Source organism: Eptatretus burgeri, chromosome 1 (genome assembly GCF_056783735.1).
Source record: "Eptatretus burgeri isolate ZD-2024b chromosome 1, Ebu_testis_v1, whole genome shotgun sequence".
Taxonomy (NCBI): Eukaryota; Metazoa; Chordata; class Myxini; order Myxiniformes; family Myxinidae; genus Eptatretus; species Eptatretus burgeri.
Window position 1 is genome coordinate 83,787,051 of NC_140961.1, and position 18,386 is coordinate 83,805,436.

General features: G+C 41.5%; 1 protein-coding gene across 1 annotated transcript; it reads left to right on the top strand.

The window, feature by feature from the left end:
• The first annotated feature begins 5,178 nt into the window (after positions 1-5,178).
• Positions 5,179-14,485, top strand: LOC147034871 (uncharacterized). The gene is given in 6 exon segments (XM_085858387.1): positions 5,179-5,201; positions 8,990-9,279; positions 9,282-10,005; positions 10,382-10,777; positions 10,972-12,017; positions 14,271-14,485. Coding segments are annotated over 6 exon segments (2,694 nt in total).
• The last annotated feature ends 3,901 nt before the right edge of the window (positions 14,486-18,386 follow it).

An 18,386-nucleotide genomic window follows, 5' to 3' on the forward strand; every position in this document is an offset into this window, starting at 1 on the left:
AAAAACATTACCATCTATATCCATATACTTTTTTAATTAACAGATTCAACGACCACATTTTTAGATCCTCGTGGAGGATCTCTAAGTCTGACTCACGTTGTTGTTCTTCTGGACTATTTTGTTTCACAGCCGACAGTTTTCATCGAAACTTCCTGAAACTTGGTATATATATAAAAATACCCTGCGCAGAGAGCAACCCTCTCCAATTTTGAAAATTATTTTGAGAAAAAAGTTATGACGTCAAAATATCTCCGCTAATGGAAATCGCCTAAAAAATTATCTCCGAAACTAGGCAAGCTTTTTGAATTCTGTTTGCAGGAATCGAACAGGGCATTAGCAGAGATGAATTACCGCACATATGATACATCACTATGACGTCATATCAATTTTATGACGTCATTCCTATTTTTCGACATTTTTTGTTTCACAACCCATAGTTTTCATCGGATCTTCGTGAAACTTGCCATGTAAATGCAGAAAGCCTGCGCTCAGGCAGTAACCATCTCCGATTTTGGAAATTCATCCTAAAAAAAGTTATTACGTCAAAATATCTCCACTAATGGGAATCGCCTAAAAAATTATCTCCGAAACGAGGCAAGCTTTTTGACTTCTGTTTGCGGGAATCGAACAGGGCATTAGCAGAGATGAATTACCACACATATGATACATCACTATGACGTCATTTTTTGTTACACAACCCAGAGTTTTCATCGGATCTTCGTGAAACTTGCCAAGAACATGCAGAAAGCCCATGCGCAGGCAGTAACCATCTCATATTTTGGAAATTCTTCCTAGTTATTTTACCTAACAAATGAGAATGATTAATGATTAATCTGCACCATTAAATCAATCATATTGTTTAACCTAAATCAATACATACAATCTTTTTTCTGTCCGAGACAAAGTATCACAGAATATAGCAGAATACCTCGTAAATTTCAGTAAAACCCCCCTCCTCCCTGAATCTCTCCTCGTATATTCAATGATGTCGCATGAACTGGACTAGATATAAAAGCCCTGCTTCCATGCTTCTAACTCATACCTTGAAGCACTGCTTGTGCGTGATCTTCAACAGAAAAGTTCTCTCAGAATTTTTCTGGCTTAATCTCCTGGTTGTACTTGGAATCCTCCTGGCTTAACACCTAGGTTGTACTTGGAATCATCCTGTCTTAACACCCAGGTTGTAAGGAATACAGAATCCTCCTGGCTTAATCTCCAGGTTGTACTTGGAATCCTCCTGGCTTAACATCCAGGTTGTACTTGGAATCCTCCTGGCTTAACACCCAGGTTGTACTTGGAATCCTCCTGGCTTAACACCCAGGTTGTACTTGGAATCCTCCTGGCTTAACACCCAGGTTGTACTTGGAATCCTCCTGGCTTAACACCCAGGTTGTAAGGAATACAGAATCATCCTGGCTTAACACCCAGGTTGTAAGAATATAGAATCCTCCTGAAAACCATCAGGAGGGCAGAATCCTTTTGGCTCAACCCCCAAGAGAGCAGAATCCTTCTGGTACTATCCACCAGAAGTAGAAATCATCCTGGTAACTACAGGAGGTGTTGAATTCTACGAAGATCTATTCCAAAGTATATAATATAAGACTATAAAATATAATCATGCCTGGTAAAAGAAAATGATTCCGTGGATTAACGGATCATGCAAACGCTGTACATAATGCTAAGTTAGCTAGTTCAAATAATGACTGTATTGGAGAGGATGAGAAATATAAATTTGGTGCCGATAAATTCATATGGAAATTCAAAAGATGAAAAGTATGATAAAAGTGTGAGCAAAACAAGGTCCGATATCACTGAAATAAGCGCAGGCACCCCTGATGCCAATCATACTTGTGATGCGATGATTTTATTCAAACCACCCAATCAGCAATGGCAGTCATATGTTAGTTCAAATATTGGTATTCCGTATCCAACTACAGAAATCGGATATCGTGGAATCAATGATCCATTGGTAAAAAATGAATCCTTTGTTACTCATGCCATTGTTGGAGATGGTAATTGTTATTTCCGATCCATGAGTTGCATCATATTTGGTACAGAAGATCATCATGTTGCCATACGCCGAACAATCGTAAAATATATGATACGTAACAAAGATAGAGCCATGCAGTATTAATGAATAATCCTAGTACTAGGTCATACCATGCGCTAACATTGAGTGAATCATTCGATAAACATGTAAAGAATATGATGAAGCCTGGTTTTGGTCCAGAACATTGGGGTACTCAAATGGAAATTATAGCCACAGCTTCTCTTCTGAACACAGACATACGCATGTATCATATAGCTAGTGGACATAGAACTAGAAACCCTAAATGGTCATGGCATACATACAGATCCGCAGCTTTGCTGAGAGGGACTTTTGAGTCTTCCGAAAATAGTATATATCTCCATAATGCAAATACAAATCACTATAATGTTGTCATTGCTCCATCAAATACTGCATTGTGCGATCAACCTGAGGCGAAAATTCCCAACCAAGATGAACATTTCAAATGCAAACGCATGCGTTCAGCTACAGTCATAAATATGGACGATGAAATTTCAGAACGTGAAGCATGTCGCCAATGTGGCAAGCTCTTTAAGCACATCAATAAGCATTTGTCTAAACGACCGGACTGTAAGAAATTGTATATTGATGATAAAGAACACGCTGAAGTTAGCACTGCCAAACGGCGAAAGTACAAATCTGAAATGCAATCCTTATATAAGTTAAGAGAGAGGGAACTAAATGCTGCAGCACAGGCAGTTTATGAAGAAGAGCATAGAGAATACAAAAGGAAAACTCAGGCAGTTTATAATGAAGAGAATAGAGAAGGGATAAGGAAAAAAGCAGACTGCATATAACGCGGAACATTCTGATATGATAAGCAGACGAGCGTCAGAAATCCGAGCATCTTCAAAACGAGTATTTTATGAGAATGATCGATTATTAGCATTCAAAAAAGAAATTTGTGATGGTCCTAAATACCCATGTAGTTCATGTCATAGAAAATTATATCGACAAGGTGTACGACCGATCATTGATCGAATGAAAGAGACTATGAATAAAATCAATCGTGCTTATGATTCGTTCGTAAAAGAGATAGAAATCACTACTCAAGTTTTCACCAAGACTAACAAAGATGCACAAGTTAAACAGGCATTCATATGTCATACATGTCAAACACATCTAAAGAAGGGAAAGTGTCCACCTATGAGTGTAACAAATGGACTATATATCGATTTTATTCAGGATAAGTTAAGGTTGTCAGAATTAGAATGTACTCTGATTGCGAAAAGTATTCTCTTTATCAAGGTTTTCAAATTACCAAAAAGTAGATGGTCAGCTATTAAAGATAAAAATAGTCAATATAGTAATAACCGACAATGATATCAGAAACACCATGTGTGAATTAAACAGTTTACCATGATTGCCTGAGGATGCTGGACTTTTACCAGTGGTACGAAAGAGAAAAGTTGAATACAAAAATACTGTAATGGAGGCTTGGGTGAACACTAAGAAACTGGTTGATGCTGTATTAACTGTGAAAGAACTCGGCCATCCAGGGTATTCTACAATAGATATTGACCAAAATTTCTCAGAGCATATGATAAATTCAATGGATTAATTAGTTGAAATGGAAAATAACGGAGAAACTATTCCATACGACAAAACAGGTGAAAAGGAATTTTCTGATATAACATCCGTAGGACGTGATGAAACTGTCAAATCTACAGATATTGAGAGTGATAATGAAGAAGATAACATTAAAAAGTACCAACATGACTCTAATCTATCTACAATTTTGTCTAATGATCACCCAGACATTTCTATAAAGACAAGGAAAACGAACACTAGTCATCCTGCAGCACCTGGTGAGGGTAAAATACCAACTAATGTCATGAGAGATTACAATTGGGACATAAATGCATTCCGGTGTGAACATTCAACTGGAAGATATGGATTGCATTATGAACATGCAGAGAAAGTATCTCCCTGGAAATACTTCATACAACGAATATCTCCATTACAATACCAAGCTTGCACACTAAAAACTCGGCTCACCGTCACACGATCCCTATGAAACTGCTGTGGCACTTCGCGGACATGCCGACAATGTTTGGGAAGTCTTGGCGTTCCATAGTACCACTTGCATTTTGCACAATGCATATTTTTGTCATTCCCCGTGTACGGTCTGTCGTCTGCTACCAGCTATGTTGTACTGATATAAACGAGGTTATTAACCAATATCGATTGTTCTGGGAAATAATCAATTACGTAACAACACTCGCAACAGAGTTTATTATTATTTATTTTTTATTAACCTCTGTTGCGAGCATTGTTACGAAATTGTTACGTTCAAATTATTGCGAGCGTTGTTACGTTCAAATTATCACTTTCTGTTCCTGCTTGCATTTGTCTTTCGCTTTCCTTTTGTAGATGCCAAGACTGGTAAGGGGTGGGGATGCTGCCGTAAGGTGCAGGAGGCAGGCGTATGACAGGCAGCATCGTGCTAGGGCAGCAATTGTTAACACTTGCAGGCGGATCTTCATTGTGAGGGAATTGCCTGTCGATGTAGCACCATTCTGTGTTGGTGGGCTTGACAACCAATGCACGCATTGTGTTGCACTTCGTTTTCCTGGAGAGAAACTTAATTGTTGCCATAATGGGAAAGTCCTCATTGCACCTCTTTTCCCATATCCGCCTGAACTCCAGCTGCTGCTTACATCTGGCGACTCTGCTTCTAGGAACTTCCGAGACAACATCAGGCAGTACAACAGCACCTTTGCTTTTGCGTCCATGAGTGCTTCGGTACACCACTATGCAACTCCAGGTCCATACTGCTTCAGGATTAAAGGCCAGGTGCACCACAGAGCTGGCACGCTGCATCCCTCACCTGGGGTAAAGCCACGGTATGAGCAAATGTACATTCTGGAATGTTGCCAAGCTCTTGATGCACGTTTGCAAGATCCTCACAATGCTGGGTGCACAGAAAGTACCATGGGTATAATTCAAGGAGTACTGGAAACCAACAACACCTACGCTGTAGTATATAAACATATGCATGAAATTGAACGTGAAGCGGCTGGCAGCGCAGACATCTCGGGGACACCTCTTGCGACTGTTCGCATGGTCATCAAACGTGGTCATGACCAACGCCGTTATAATGAACCGACATGACGAGGACACAGCTGTGTTTGTTGGTGATGATGGTGCACCCCCCACACTCAATGACATTGTCATCTATCCCCATGACAGGCCGCTGTCAAACTTAAGTTACATGTCTGCGAACTGTGACCCAATGGTGTACCCTCTGCTTTTCCCAAGAGGGGATTTGGGCTGGGTTCAAGGTACTCTGCATGTTATTTTTTGTTTTTTTTCGTATACCTTGTCGAGGCTCGTATGAGAGCTAACACACAACGTACATCAAGGGGGGATGAGACAGGAGGGGAGGGAGTGGGAAGGACAAAATAGTGGGGAACAGAGACATTTGGAGATCTGAGGAAGGGAGAGGGATGGGACAGTGAACATGGGGAAAAGAAGATGGACATTACAGAGACTTTCAGGAAGGAAAGCAGGGAATTTGAAGGAGGTGAGCATGGGTGGATTATCGGAGGTAGAAAAGATCGAGGATTTGGATGGCGGATGATAAGAGGTGGTGGTGAACAGTTGTTTTGAAGGCCTGGAGGGAAGAATGGGAATGAAGAGAGTGAAGGAGTTTATTCCAAAGGTGTGAAAAAAGAGGAATGAAAGAGTGAAAGTGAGCAGTGATTCGTGATTTTGGTAGTTTTACCAGAAGGGGGTTGTTGGCGGACCTTGAGCGCCCTGCGGAAATGTGGTGGGGACAAATTGCAGAGAGAGCAGGGGGCGAGGCTGGAGAGGAGACGGTAGAAGACAGAAAGACCACCGACCAACCTGTGGTGATTGAGTGAGAGGCCAAAAGACTCAGCCTCATTGCGGGAGATGCCAATGATCAGAAATGCCTTGGTTTCTACAGCGTGAAGCGGAGAAAGGTGGGAGGCAGGAGCACCAGTCCAGACGGGAGAGCAGTACTCCATCAGGCTGTGGAGAAAAGCTTTGTAAGTGGTCAGGAGCCTTGCTGATGATTGGGAGAAGGCTGATTGGTCTGTAGTGAAAGGGATCTGTTTTTGCACCTTTTTTATGCAGGGCAGTGATGTTTGCTGATTCCCAAGCAGATGGCAGATGGCCTTGAGCAAATGAGAGGGTGAAAAGAACAGAGAGAGGGTGAGCAAGAGCAGAAGAGCAGGCTTTGAGGGCACGTGGGCTGATGCCGTCTGGACCGGTTGCAGAATCTGAGTCGAGGTTTGACAGCAAGCTCTCCACCTTGTCAGGAGAAAAGGACACAGAGTCCAGGGACAGTTGGGTGTGACTGGGTAAGGTGCGTAGAGAAAGTTATGGGTTTTGGACAGAATATTTCGCTGCAAACACCGAGTTTAGGCATTCAGCTTTTTCACGTGCGGTATCAGCAGTGCTGCCATTTGAGGTAAGGGAGGGGATGGAGGGGGAACATACACCAGAAACAGATTTGATTAGATACCAACAGGATTTTGAGGAGGGAGAGAGGTTTGAGTGTTCAGACTTGAGATGAGAAAGATGTTGTTTTCTGGCTCTCCTGAGGGTAGATACACACTTGTTCCAAGCTTTATGGAAGGAACTGAGATTTCCCTCAGTTGGGTTTGCTTTCCATGAGGCAAAGGCAAGTTGTTTCAGGACAACTGCCTCGCCACAAGCTTCAGTGAACCAAGGGCGGGAGGAAGGGTAGGACAACTGAAGACGAGAGGGGATAAATCTGTGCATGAGGGAGAGCAAGTTTCTTTGAAATAATTCCCAGGATGAGTTGATGTTGGAGAAAGTAGAGAAAGGAGACCAGTCTTTAAGTTTGAGGGTTGCTTGGAGACCCTGCCAGTCGGCTTGAGTGAAATGCCAGACTCGACGGCGGTGAGGTGGTTCTCTGATAATAGCCAGAGAGATGTCCACTTTGACAAGCACGTGGTCAGAAAAACCGATTGGAGCGGAGGAAGGGCAGCATATATTGTCAGGGAAATTTGTCAAAATCATATCCAGAAGAGATGGAGTACCATTGGTTGATATCCGGGTCGGGAAGTTGACCAATTGAGTCAGTTCCAATGAGTCGCAGAAAGCTTTTGCTGAGGTGCCATGACAGATGAGAGAGGTACCCACACCTAGCCAACTGGCACGATGACAATTGAAGTCGCCACATATGAGGAAGAGAGAGTTTGGATGAGAAGATAGAAGTTGGTCCATGTTTTCAGATAGTGAGGTGTAGATGGAGTCATCACTGTTAGGTGGATGGTACAGTACACATATAAACACGAGGTGGGAGTGGAGGGGAAGCCGTAGCCAGAGGTATTCCTGGGGGTGTGGGGAGTGAGAGCAGTGCATGGAGAGTGAGGAATAGAGTCTTTGATGAAGAGAGCAACTCTTCCACCAGGACGAGGTTCAGGTCTGTCATACCAGAGGAGGGAGTAACCAAGGAGAGATACTTGGGAGTCAGACATGTCTTGGGGGAGGAAAGTTTCTGTTAGGCAGATTATGTCTGTTATGTCAGTGGCAACCTGTATGGAAAGATCTGAAAGGTTTGAGCGAAGGCCCCAGATATTTGAGGTCCATAATTTTAATGAAGAGGTAGGGGAGGAGGCTTTGGGTGCAGGGGGTGGGGGGAGGGGGAGGTAAGGACAGGGGACGAGGGGGGAGGTAAGGAGTGTTTTTGAAAGAGTGTGGGGATTGCAGAATAGCTAGGGCAGGGGGCCGAATGAAGAGGAGAAAAGGCTCTGTGGTGCTGGGGGAGAGGGGCGACAAGAGAGGGGGAAGAAGGCAGTTGAGGATTCGAGGAGGTGGAGTGAAGACATGGGGGTGAGAGGGAAGTGGGAGGAGGCAGCTTTGTGGATGGGAGGGGGGGCAACTTTGGGAAGGATGAGTGAGGGGGATGAATGGTGGGAGAAAGGTAAGGGGGGAGTTTTTGAGAGAGGTGAGAGGGAGGCTTGGAGGGAGAAGAGTAGGATCGTTGCTTTGAGAGTGAGGGGTGAGAGGAGTGAGTTGGCACTGCAGTTGGAAGAAAGAATGGTTGATGGAAAGCGAACATTCATAGAAAACTGGGGTTTTTTTAAGTTTTATGTCAGTTATGCGATTAAACACATTTCTTGAGGGATGCAGTAAAGGTGAATTCAGAGAATGGAGAGAAGAAATGCTGTAACAGTTGGATTTGTTAGGCAAGGTATGAAGGAAAGGTCGAATTGAGAGCAGTCTGTTTAAATAGCAGAAGAGTAGTGCATTCTGATACAGTAAAGAGTACCACACGTGTGAAAGAGGAAGATGAAACATTATAAGAGATCGTTTTTGTTATTATTAATGTTTGAGAGAGTTTTTCAACAGATTAGGTCATGGAAGTGTTGAAGAAAAAAAAAATCGAGGAAGAAGAACAGGAGGGAGAAGAAGAGGAGATGAAGAAGAAGAAGAAGAAGAAGAAGAATTGGAGAAAGGTAGCGTTTTTTTTTTAAGATAAGAAATAGAGTGATTCGTTGGAATGGGGGACGTTAAGAAAGTGGGAAAGATAGAAATTGAAGATAATGGGGAGAAAAAACAAATAAACATGATCGTACACCGAGGGCAACAAAGGGTAGGCCTCAAGCCTCAAGGATAGGCCTCAAACACCCAGTAAGACAAGTTCGACGAAATCTCACAAAATAGCATGATTTTTGAAACAAAACCGAACTAGGAACACACAGTAACATGTAGGTGAGAAAATAAACAGTTAAAACGGGACAGATAACGACCAGAAACTTAGCTTTGAGATCGTCAGCAAGGAGCTCCCAAGGAGACCTGCCAATGCTCCAAACCCAGAACCCAGAACCGTTCAAATCAACATCACAAACTTGCGCCCAATGTTGAAGCTAAGCGGACACCTAAACGACAGACAGTCACGTTATTTCAATACTATGTATACAGAATTGCCATCAGAGAACCATTCTCACCTGTACATTGCTCTGGGAAACTATTCCAGCAGTATTTGGTGGATGCCTATGTTAAGGCTGAGGCCTCCAGGCTTAATTTCCTGCGCCGCAATCAATCGACCCTCCGTGTCGAAAAGTACAGAGGCTTGATGGACCATATGCACACAGCAAGTGCATCACAGACGGTATTGCCAGGTAAAGTAGTCATCCTTCCTTCCTCTTATTCTGGCAGTCTGCGAGCAATGCAGCAGAACTACCAGGATGCTATGGCAATAGTCTGCAAATACTGGATATATTTTTGACTTTTAGCTGTAACCCAAAACTGCAAGAGATCACTGGCAGTTTGGGTCCGCGCCAGTATGCGCAGGATAGACCTGACCTGGTAGCCAGAGTCTTCAAGAGGCACCTGGAGGAATTGCTGAAAGATATTACGGACAGACATGTCCTCGGTGTGCCTGTTGTGTATGTTCACGTGATTGAATTTCAGAAATGCGGCCTCCCCCATGCTCACATGCTTATCATTCTTGAAAAGGTGAGCAAGCTTAGGAATCCTCAAGACATTGATTCTTTGATTTCGGCTGAGATCCCTGACAAGGTGACTCAGGCGGCGCTTTTAGATGTTGTGCAGTTGTGTATGGTTCATGGTCCATGCAGGACCCTCAAACCACAGTCAGTATGTATGGAAGCTGGCCAGTGCACCAATGAGTACCGCAAGAAATTATGTAACGCAACTGCTATTACGGGCAGTGGCTACCCTGTCTACAGGCGCCGCGATGATGGAAAGACTGTTCGTGTTGCTAGGCATGATCTTGATAACAGATGGATAGTACCATACAACCCATTTCTGAGTCAGAAGTACCAGGCCTACATAAATGTTGAGGCATGTCTATCTATACGGAGTGTGAAATACCTTTTCAAGTATGTCTACAAAGGCCACGACTGCGTGAATGTCAAAGTTATCGAAAATGACCACCTTGATCATGATGAAATTCGGCACTACGTAGACACAAGGTGAGTCCACCAGAGGCTTTCTGGCGCCTGTCTGAATACCGTCTGCATGGCCAGTCACATACAATTATACGAATGCCTGTTCACCTTCCTGAGCAGAATTCAGTCTATTTCACACCTGGCCATGAAGAGGAAGCTCTGAATAGGGAGGCTTCTATCACAAGCCACTTGATAGCATGGTTGCGTTAAACCAGCATGATGCTGAAGCGCGTCAGTTGTTATATCATAAAGTACCATGCAACTACATCTTCACGTCGTCCAAGAGAAAGTGATCACCCAGAAAGCTTGGTGGTGACAGGATAATCTCTCGCATGTATGCAGTTAACCAAGCCGACAGAGAGTTATCCTGCTTGCACATTCTGCTGTTGCATGTCTTCAGGTCTTCAAATGGTTATGAAGACCTGAGTTCAGTAGATGGTGTGCTACATGACACTTTCTATCAAGCATGTATTGCTTTGAACCTTCTTTCCGATGACAGTCAGTGGGTACACACCATGGAGGAAGCAGCTGTGTTCTGCATGCCATCTCAGCTGCACTTTCTCTTTGCAATACTGTGTGCGCACTGTGGCGTGCAGAGGCCTTTGGAACTTTGGGAGCGCTTCAAAGCTGCCATGTGCGAAGATTATTTACAGTCTTACAATGGAGAGGACTCTGAGTCTATGGCTATGACGGACATTCAAATGATATTGGCCCAGTCTGGAATTAAATGCACAGAACTGGGACTGCCAGAGCCGACAGATGTTACTCCGCATACAAATTCTGTGGATCTCTTGAAGTATGTGTGTTTGCTAACGAAACCATTGCGAAACTGAATCCTGAACAGCAGCGTTTAGTGGATGCAGTCTTTTCAGCATTACGTGCAATTGATGATGGATCTCCTCCAACAGCGCATGCCCTGTTTCTTGATGGCCCAGGGGGGAGGGGGTGGTAAAACTATGGTGTACAATACATTGGTATCTACTTTCATAGTCAGACACAGAGGGTGGCTGCATGTGCATGGACTGGTATTGCTGCCACACTTCTGCGGGGTGGCCAGACAGTGCACAATTTTTTCAAACTACCTATTCCAATAATAGACACCAGTACATGTGCCATTCAACCAAGTTCTCGCCAGGCGCAGCTATTGAGGGATCTTTCTCTCGTTGTCATCGATGAAGCATCAATGGTGCCACTACATGCATTGCGTGCGATTGACATATGTTTGCGAGACATCACCTCAGTTGATGTTCCCTTTGGGGGCAAGATCATCCTTCTGGGTGGTGATTTTCGACAAGTTCTACCAGTGGTGCCGCATGGAACAAGATCGTCTATTGTGGAGAATTGTCAAAAACGGTCCCCACTGTGGTGCCACTTTGAAACAGTGCACCTCATCCGCAACATGCGTGCAAATGAGAACGAAGTAGACTTTGCGCAAAGGCTTTTGCAGTTAGGTAATGGAACACTGAACTCTCTTAATATGATTGACATACCAGCTCAGTGCACTTTAATGGATGATATTGTTTCCTCTATGTATCCTGATGCAGCTGCTGACATTCAAGATAGAGTCATTCTCACTCCGAAAAACGATGTGACCTTGCAGCTTAATGATGCCATCCTTAAGACAGTTCCTGGTGAGTCACGTACTTTTCTTAGTGATGATTCCGTTGTTTGTGATGTTGATGCTGAAGCTGCCAGTTATCCGTTGGAATTTCTCAATAGCCTTACTCCTTTAGGGATGCCGCCCCACCGTCTTACATTGAAGCCTGGGTGCATTATTATGTTACTTCGCAACTTAGATGTGAGGAATGGCATCTGCAATGGTACACGGCTGATAGTCAAGCACCTACACAATCACTCCATAGATGCTGAAGTTATATCTTCCTCCCAAAGTGGCAAGCGGGTTTTAATCCCTAGGGTTAAACTTGCGCCCAATGACGTCAATCTGCCATTCATATTGCAGAGAAGACAGTTCCCCATCAGGCTGGCATATTCGATGACCATCAACAAAGCTCAAGGGCAGACATTTGGAACTGTTGGTATTTTTCTTCCTGAGCATGTCTTTTCACATGGACAGCTCGATGTTGCATTTTCCCGGGCAAGGTCATTCCAAGACATTCATGTGTGCATCACCCATGCGAGTGACCATCTTCATCCTTCAACGGGAAACATTGTTTTTAGGGATGTTCTGTAAATAGTTACCTTACTACTTGGTGCATTCCATGTATGTGCACGGGTATCGCTGGTATAATGTGAATTCTCAGTTTGCACAAAATACGCCGTATATCTTAGCAGCACTATATTATCTAGAACGACATCAACTAGAGCAACAAATCAATGTCAGTCACCTAAAGGGTAGTGTAGATGGTAAGGGAGTTTTGAAACGTGTTGAGGATGCATTATCAGTCCTGGAACAAATATCAGACTCACCTAAGTACTGGAGAAAACAGACAAATATAATGCTAGCAAAACTTGAAAATCTAGGTCCTTTTACATTTTTCTTCACGTTATCTCACGCTGACAAATGATGGACTGAGAACTTCACTTCTATCTTAAATCAGCAAGGAAAAAAACATTTCTTATCAAATGAAGGATGGGGAAGAAATTATTCTAGTCGATGAAACACCTCTGGAAATGTATCTTCAGGAAGAAAATATTCATTAACTTGTGCGTCAAAATCTAGTAACAGTAGCAAGGAACTTCAATGAACGCGTCCGATCATTTGTGAAGAATATCATAACAGGGACCAATAACCCAATGTATGTTAAATTTTATAACTATGGTGTAGAATTTCAAATGCGTGGTGCTGATCATATTCATGGAGTTTTGTGGGTTGATTTTGAAGAATCGGAGAAAATATTTCCGAAAATTTCCGATTCTTTCAAAACATTACAAAACATGAAGAAACTAAGCAGTACTGAGAAGGATGTTCTTACAACTTTCATAGATGCATTTACTACATGTAGTCTATACAATTCTTATGCAGGTACAATACCTAGTGAAGTTAAAATAGACTCGCATTCACGAACTTGAAGAAAGAAGGGTACCAAGTATAAATTTGGATACCCGAAATTTCCAAGTGATAAAACTATAATAGCTCAACCGTTATCTGAGGTGATTTTAAAACATCACATCAATATGATGCTGCTATAAACAAGCATAAAGATGTCCTCAGTAAAGTTAAAATCGTTTTCGATGATCTTGACAAAAAAAATTACGACACTACTAGCATTTCTGACCTTCTGAAACAAGCAGAGGTTTCACATAAAGATTACTATGATGCATTGGAAGTGTCAACCAAAGGAACGGTAATAGTAGTAAAAAGAAATGTAAGTGAGATATATGTGAACAACTACAATCCAGAATGGATAAAAGCATGGAATGGCAATATGGATATACAGGTCTGTCCAGACTATTACGGTCTGTATGTAATTCATGATAGACTCAAAAAAAAAAGGTTTTATTCAGTTATTATGTGGTATTATCACATATATTACTGACTACTACATGAAAGATGACACAGGAACCATGGATGTTTTACTAGATGCCCTGAAAGAAATGCGTGGAAAACAACCAATAGATCGCATGAGATATATAGCTTGTGCTTTCCTTACTCATCGTCAAAAAGGATTATTTGAAGCTTTGTACTCTATCGATCCTAATATGCACCTAACAGACTCTAATATCAAATGCATATGGGTGGATACTGGTATTTTGGAAACTAGAATAATGTTTCTTATGTGTATAGATGATACATCTGACTGTGAAAATGAAAATTGTGAAGGTGTACGAGAGTCAAATACAGCAGGTCGCACCATAATAAATCCCAGTAAAGAAGGAAGATATGTTCAAAGGCATTCATCAATACATGAAAAATACTCATATCGACCAGAGTCCCTCAAAAATATCACTCTTACACAATTCGCTACTTGTTATGACACTTGTCATAAAACAGAAGTGACTGGTAAGAAATTCGTTAATGGTATTCACGGTATTAGCACACGAGATATTGTAAAGGCTGATGAAAATGACACACAAGTATACCTCCCACAGATTATACACATCAAGGATCATATGTACATGAAATTGAGAAAATGGCCATCCGTATTATGTCGACGAAAGTATAGAGAGGATACCGAAACTCATTCGTTATTATTTTCGGAACTATTTCTTTTAACACCATGGCGATCTGAGGGAGACTTATATTCCAATGACTGACGCTTGTATGGTACTATATGAGTCATGGGAAGAAGATATCTATACTGTGAAGACCGCATTGTTCCCACATTCAGGCAATGTTGAGAGAGGAAGAGCTTTTGTCATTGATCAGGAAAACTCACGTCCAAGTCACGTTGGTGATATGTTAGATGCAGCAGATGAGCAAGAACAAGGAGAACAAGAGGATATTGGTGTATCGAAAGATGATGAATTTGTACCCAGGAACCCGGATGGTTTAATTGATGACCAACAAGAACGCGATTTACCCGATGCATCAATATACAAGTGAATTGATGTGACTAATGTCGAGGAAATGTACAACGATGTCAGAAAACTTCATCCTGATCAAAGAATGGTTTTTGATAAGGTAATGAAATACATAATGAATGTCCGGAAATCAAAAATCACTGGATCTAAAGTCACTGATATACCACGGTTGATTGTTCAAAGAGGTGCTGGAAGTGAGAAATCCACGGTCATAAAAACGATTGCCAAGTGGACAGAACTAAAACTTCGCCATGATGATTCCAAAAGTACAGACCAACCTTGTGTTATTCTATGTGCACCTACCGGAACTGCTGCAAAAAACATTGGTGGCTTAACGTTGCATACCGCATTTCACTTACCATTTGGGTGTTCCTTTATTGGACTGTCAAATAAACAACGAGACATAGACAGAGAATTGCTGAAGAACGTGACATTAGTAATAATAGATGTAAAATCTATGGTGAAACACGATTAGTTATACCATATTAACTTAAGGCTTCAAGAAGTAATGGAAAACAATCTCGATTTTGGAGGCATCGCTGTATTACTTTTTGGAGACCTTGGACAACTCAAACCTGTATGCGGTTCCTACATTTTCCAACTTTCTCGAGACCTAAAACACCGGGATTCATATAAATTGTATTCTTTATGGGACTCTTGTTTTGATGTCGTGGATTTTAGGTTCAATCACAGGCAGGGTGAAGATGGTGAATATGCAGAAGTTCTCAACTGAATTTGAGTGAATGAACAAAGGCTGATATGGAACTTCTGAGATCATGTGTAACTACTAATTTACCAGAAGATGCAGTTCATCGATATGGAACGAATGCTGAAGTAAACGGTTTCAATCATGAAATGCCAGAACAACTACCAGGTGATTTGATAACCATTCCAGCAACAAACCTTCATCCAACAATAAAAAAATACAATCCTTCAATCGGCCGGGACGGACTCAGTGTGAGAGATACACCCTTCGCAAAATTTCTTAAAATGAAAAAAGTAGCAAGAGTAACTATCACATATAACATAGATACAACTGACGGTATAGTTAATGGTTCTCTCGGTACTATAGCAGACTTCGTCAAGAAAGGAGAATCTATTCACCAAATATTCGTTTTATTTGATGATATAACTACTGGTGAAAAAACAAGAGAACGTGCTAACCTAGACAAAGTAGCTCCGATATGCCTGGTACCATTCCAATGCAGCGTAGTTCCAACATAATACGGTTAACGCGAAGGTGATTCAATTTCCAATCAAGTTAGCATGGCCATCCACTGTTCATCGTTTTCAAGGACAAACAGTAATGTATCCTAAATCTGTAGTCGGTCATATGGAGAGAATAAAACAACCAGCACAAGCGTATGTTTTATTTGGACGTGTTCAGAGATTGAGCCAACTATATCTCACATCAATACATGAAAATAATATTAGTATGGGTGATGGAAAAGCCATACAAGAATCAAAGCGACTATCATAGAAAGCACTCAATCGTGTATCCAACTTATGGAGAGATCCTGACACCAACATGCGAAAGGTGGTACATCTCAATATCCGTTCCCTTAGCAAGCATATTGAGGATATTTATGTTGATCAAAAACTATTAGCAAGTGATATCATTTGTCTATCTGAGACATGGGTAAAACCTAATGAAGACATGAACCATCTGCAAATTCCATACTACAAGATGTATTCGTGTAATCAAGGTCGTGGTAACGCTGTGGCTATATACATGAAACTATGGCCAGCTCTCAATGTTACGGAATTAACAGAATGAAATCTTCAAATACTAAAATTAACGTATAATGAATTTGATGTGATTGTCATTTATCGAACTCAAGAATGTAACTTAGTGAGAGTAGTTGAAGCACTTGAGAATCTTGCAGCAACTTCTAAAAATATGATAATATGTGGAGACTTCAACATCAACTTACTGAAGAAACCATGTAATTCTATCACCAACTTTTTTAATTCACTATCTTTCAAACAAATTGTGAAAGAACCTACTCACCAAGATGGTGCACTTCTAGATCATATGTATCTAAATTGTAACTATATTCAACATTTTCTTTACTCACCATATTACACTGACCATGATGCAACATGTGTACAATTTGCGAATTTTTTATCAAATTAAAATAAGAAAAAAATAATGTCAACTGTTTCGCATTGTGATAATGATATCATTGAACATGGCTCGTGCTAATACTAATAACAGACAACCTTGGAAGAGTAGCGACTAGCGCTATATAAGACTCTGGGTTTTGCGACTTAAAATCATTGCATTATATTGCCTTCTCATTATCTTGGACAGGATGTGGAGAGGTCGAGGATCTTAGCTCATTCGAGCTTGTTTATATACTGACACTCCTCACTTAACGACCTACTTATTTAACGACCGTGCGGACTTACGACCAGCTCTCTGACCAGTCGGTATTGTACGCTGTACAAGAACTTTGGTGGTGGAAACGGCAGCGTGGCATCTCAGCGGTGAGAACCCCAAACTACTACCACACTTTGAAGGATTTGATGACTAAAATGTTAATCTGAATGTCTTTTTTTATAACTTTAATATTTTTGGTACATCATTTTTAGAATCTTTGCTGATTGTATTTTTATGTTCTGTAATATGTAAGGGTTATGCAAATTAACACAAAGTTATCAAGTTGGAGTTTCCTTTAGACCTTTTCTTTATTCAGAATAAATAAAAACGATTACCTGCATTTACAGTATGCAAACCTAAAGGCGCTGTCACACCTTGACGATTTAGCCAGCAATGGCAATGTATAAAAATGTATGTAAAACGTTGGCGTACGCTGAAATTGATGTTTTTTAAAGTTTTTGGCGTATTCATAATGAGTTGGTTGTATGCATAACATATTAGTAACCTACACAAAACGTTTCGTTGTCTGATAGATGACTTATACCAACAAATGATTAGAGTGTTATCGGCGTTCACAACCTATGCCCAACGATAGTCTAACTTCGGCAGAGCGTGCTGCACGTATTGCCGGCGATCACGTGGCGTAGCCTATTAAAAAGCTGCCGCTGGCCGATTCAAATCATAACCGCCTGAGAATTTGAAGTGTCAACATCGTAGTCACATCTTGACGATTTAGCCAGCGTATGCCGACCTCTGAAAAATGTGTCTAAAACGCTGGCACAACTCGAATACATTATGGGTAAGTTTGGTTTACGTGAAGAGCACGCTGAAAAACGATGAAGTACGCTGTCATACGTCGTAGTACGTCGTGAAATTTCAAGCATCCTGAAAATTTTACGACCTACTCGCTGTATGGCTCACACGTTCCGCTATGCTGGGAATAAGTTGTCGGCACGATATGCGATCGTTGACACACGTCGACACAAGTTCTTTTTAAGTTTCTCATGAGTCGAAACACGTCAAGGTAATGTTTAGCATACCCGAAACTTATTTTCTCCGTCAAGGCACATTTTCTTTTTTTCTCCTTGGCTCCGTGAAGGCACGTGACGAAATATCTGAAGTTGTTGTTGTTGTTGTTGTTTTAGTCTATCACGAATTTTAAAATATATTCGGACATTTGCTTTTAAGTTTCGACGTCGACGTGACAATATCCTCAAACAGAAAATATTCACAGAAGAGGAACTAAAAATAAGACATAAGCAAACTGAAGAGGCAATCGGACGTGACGTAAAGGCCCGTGACGAAATATCAGAAGTTATTGTTTTTTTTTTTAAATGCTGCCAATACGCCATGATACGGTAGCTGTAAATTAGAAACACGTTCAGTAAGTTCTGTGGTCGTCCGGAAGGCGTCAATCAAATAGGTCAACATACGTCAATATGCGTTGGAGGTACGTTACACATAGGTTCAAAGCACATTACTCATAGGTTAGAAATAAGTTTTGGATACGCTAAGCATTACCTCGACGTGTTTCGACTTA